Raw genomic sequence first — 4370 nt, forward strand, 5'->3', positions numbered from 1 at the left:
TAAGTGTGTTAAAAATGAATGAACAAGGGGTATAAGTGGCCTAAAAATTCATATTTTGAAATTAAAATCTCTATATTTTACAATGCTTCTATTTAAATAAATAAAAACATAAAAAAACTACTTATTCTTATGTTTATGTTTATGTTTATTTGTCGATTAGCCAAAAAAAAAGCTATAAGGAACTCGAGTTCTATATTACAAGGAACTCGAGTTTACCAAGCTCGAGTACCACATTATTTTTTTTAATTGCACAAATTCCAGGTCAGCAGCACCACGGTGGAATAAAACTAGGAACTCAAGTTTACTAACTCGAGTACCGTTTAGAAGTCGAGTTTAGTGAGCTTGAGTACATAAAAAGTGGTAGATTCTCATTTAGTTCCGAAACAGTGCTTAATTGCTACAAATTCTGAAAATGGTGGTATTTGGCCATTTTCACCCTTGTTTCTTAGTTAAATCTTCATGTCTTCATTGATATCACTTGTTTTAATTACTCAACATACTTCATGATATTCTAAATGCATCTTAAATCTACCTAATTACAAATAAAGTGCATTTTAACAAAAGATATATCATCACATTAAAAATATGATCCTAACCATCTTAAACGTGTTCATTGGGGTTATTAAAATAAATTAAAAAAAGTGTTCCTTGGATATGAGGTCATGCCAATCACCGAGGTCGATAACCCAAATTTATTTTTTAATACTACTTCCGTCTCACTTTATTTGTCCTGTTGGAAAAGTCAAACTTTTTAAGATAACATTATTTATTGTATTGTTTGCCTTATAAAAATGTATAAGTTTCCAAAACTACCCTTAAATAAATTTATCAAAAAATAATTTTGAAAATAAAATAGGGGTATAATGGGAACATTAGTAAATTAATGAATTTTATTTTTAGAAACATGACAATATTTTGAGACATCCTAAAATGGAATAGAGGACACACAAATTGAGACGGAGAGAGTATTTCCTTTGACCTTGTTTCATCCCTTTTTTCCGTTTTCGTGTATCAGTTGGTCTTTTTGTTCTATGCACAAATTAATTGAGGAGAACCTAGCAAGAAAATGTGTATTATTTGCTAAAGATATTTGTAAGCCACAGATCGATTCTGCTCAGAACTGCATGAGTACAATTTCTATAAGAAAAGTTTGTTCAATGTTAAATTGATTTTGGTTTTGATTTATATACAGTTTATCGAATTCGATCGTAATTGTGTTTCACTTCATAGTTAGAAACATGCGTATACATAATAATACAGAGTTATCAAATTATGAACCAGTTCTTATATTTTCATAGAATCTGACAAACTACTAAGAATTTAAACTCTTGTCATATACTAGTAGTTAACAGTTGGCTCATGTCCAATATACATAGTCCCATAAAAAAATTATATATAAAAAAAAAGTCCAATACACAGCGCACATAGCAAAAAAAATATAGCATAGTGGTGCTTCTCATGTTACCTGTTTAATATAGAAATGGTATGGGAATGCCTACCAACAGGCCTGAGACTTCCATAATATGACTTTATAAGTTGACTCAGAATAAAACTCAAAATGTTTGGTAAACTCATGTGAGAGAGGAATGAATGTTTATTGCCTCTTATTTTATTTTATTTTAGCATAAATGTCATTTTGTGATTTAATACCCTGACTTTTCAATAAGCTATTTACACACCGGAGTTGGACATGAGTCAAATCTTGAGAAATCATTAGGTGATTCTTGAAATAGTTCTCTCAACTAATGAAATACCGCCACTTATGTGATTCAATTTCTTAATCACCATAAGAAAACAAAAAATAAAAAATTTGCCACAAGATCTACTGCCATGACCATCGATCATCCAAAGCTCAAAACCATTACCACCATTCACCAGCGAGCCACCAATCAAAGCCCCAACGGTTGCGCAAGAAAATGTTTCACTGAGAGGGGGTTTATGCAGAAATAAATAAGAGGGGTGGGCGTAAACCCAATGCCATATATAAGTGTCTGCTCAATGCCAACAGTACATGTTCAATCATTCAATGTCTCGCTGCATGCAATCGATACATAGAATCTTTTTTCTCAGGCGAACGCTCCAGCCTCCCGGTGGAGATTAAAGCACGTTCTTAATTACAACTCAACGAAAGGCAAACTTCTCTTTTTGTGCTAAAATGAGGACCATTTTATCTGTCAGTCTTAATTTAGACAAATTCGACCCAGATTTTCAAATACTTTTTTTTTTTTTTCTTTAGGCATATGTAAACCAATTAACATGTGATGTGAGCTATAGTATTAAGGCTTCTTGGCCATTAAGTTTCTTCTTATAAAACTTAAAAAAGAAAGAAAAAGCTTACAATAGAATAATATTTAGAAGAAGAAAAAAACAAATGAAGATATTCCAGTACTTTCTATGGGATACAATTAAAGCTGCTTCCTTAGAATAGAAAACAAAACAAAAATAGAAAAAGTAACGTACATGGCCCTGATATTTGGTCTATTTGGTACTTAATTCACGAGAAGCTATCAAGGCCCTATAAATCTCTAAAATCAGCCTATTCTCAACTTCTTCAGTCGAATAAACTACATGAGAAACTTGGCGTTCCTTTGGGATCCGTTTACCTCCGAAAACATTGCTGGTATTCAAGCTACCCACGTTGCCAGCCAAGCCAACCATCATGTTCATATAAGCATTCTTTATCTTGGTCCAAAGCTTCAAAGGCGCGAAATTCTTTAACCGCAACTTTGGAACAGCTCTGATGCGCCACACTCTTCTTCGTGGGCTGCCTCCGAACCTCGTAATCTTTACGTTCTTTCGGACTGGTTTGGAACCATGGAGTCGTTGGTATCTTTGTCTTCGCCAGTATCTCTTCAAGGTACCTTGAACTGGTTTTGGAATTAACTCCATTTTTGAGAGAGAGAGAGAGAGAGAGAGACTTGAATATGTCGAAGGTTGTGTGCATGAAAAGTCTTTTATATGTGATAGAGAATAGATATCGTGGCAAATTCATGTACATATGTGCTAACGTATTGTTTTGACGAAAAGGAACCCACAACTGTTTAAGGATATGAAAGATCTGAATTAGGTCAAGAAAGCCGGTTTGACAAGTAATTTACTTTTTGGGAGCATTCGCCTGAATATTCAACAAATATCCTATCATTTTTATTTTGATTACCAGACCTTAATGTATTTTCAGTTTTTAGTATTATTTTTCTTCCCTCATATTGTCTCTTTCACTTACTTTCTCTTTTTTTCAACTCATAAAGATATTATTTATACAAAAGATAATTTATAATAGATGAACTAATATAAATATTTTGTAAAAAAAATAATGTAAAATAAAAAAAAATTATATAAAATAAATGAAATCTTTTAAAATAGCGGATACGGTTGCTCTTAATGTATTTCAGTCAGAGCAGCACAAAGGTCAAAACGTTTAATATTATTATGTGGACACTGCTGGGTGCCTGATCCTAACATGCACTTGCCTAAAAAAAAATATATTAAACATGTCTTTTAAATTGACACATCAAAACCTATTTGCATTGACATCTATTACTATAAAGATGGCTATGGTAGGACCCTTTTTGCATTGATTTTGGAGGTTGACTGGTTGTGGTTGTGGTTGTGGTTGTGCCTCACTCATGAAATGCTTGGTGGTTGCAGCGTTGCTTCCATAATTAAGTTGCAACAACCAATTAATTTTTTCCACTGGAATTTTCTCAATCCCTTCCCAATTGGAGGATCTAATTTTGAACCACACAAATATATATATATATATATATATATATATATATATATATATATATATATATATGAAGAGGGTGAAAATTAAAGTAGACGGCCAGATTTTACAAAGACCTATAGGCAGGTTCTCAAGGACGACAGATAAAAAGATAAAGCAACAAATCTCCTTGAAGATGGACGGATGATCTAAAGAAAACGGGTCGTCTACAATGGACGGATAACGCCCCGGACGAATACTTAGGTCGACAGTAGCAAATAAGCCACGTGGCAATGACATGGCTTACTTGTCCCCCAAGAAAATTTCAAATAACAATAATTTGTGCTATACGATTAACCCTAGTCAATAGAACCCCTATATGGAAAGGGTCCCTTAAATTACTCGCATTTATGAGGATCTTCTCTACAAAGAAATATTCCTCTTGCCTAAGGCACCAAAGTCGGTTCACCACTACTATAAAGAGGTCAAAACCTTCAGAAAACAAGATACGCACAATTAATCCCAGCTCTGGCACTCTAGAGTTGTGAACAGGAAATTTCTCTAACTTAACCGTCGGAAGGTATTTGGCCAGTACCACACCGATACTCTTCGTAAGTTCTTCTATTTGGTGTTCTGCAGGTGTTGCTTTGGTATGTAAGGGCTA

The 4370-nt window shown here is 33.5% G+C and overlaps 1 protein-coding gene across 1 annotated transcript; it reads right to left on the minus strand.

Annotated features, from left to right (window-relative positions):
* Window positions 1-2478: 2478 nt before the first annotated feature.
* LOC142628274 (uncharacterized) lies at window positions 2479-2889 on the minus strand. Its single transcript, XM_075802358.1, has one exon. The coding sequence runs from the start codon at window positions 2887-2889 to the stop codon at window positions 2479-2481; it is 411 nt and encodes a 136-aa protein (XP_075658473.1).
* Window positions 2890-4370: the final 1481 nt, after the last annotated feature.

Source organism: Castanea sativa, chromosome 1, assembly GCF_040712315.1.
Source record: "Castanea sativa cultivar Marrone di Chiusa Pesio chromosome 1, ASM4071231v1".
Lineage (NCBI taxonomy): Eukaryota > Viridiplantae > Streptophyta > Magnoliopsida > Fagales > Fagaceae > Castanea > Castanea sativa.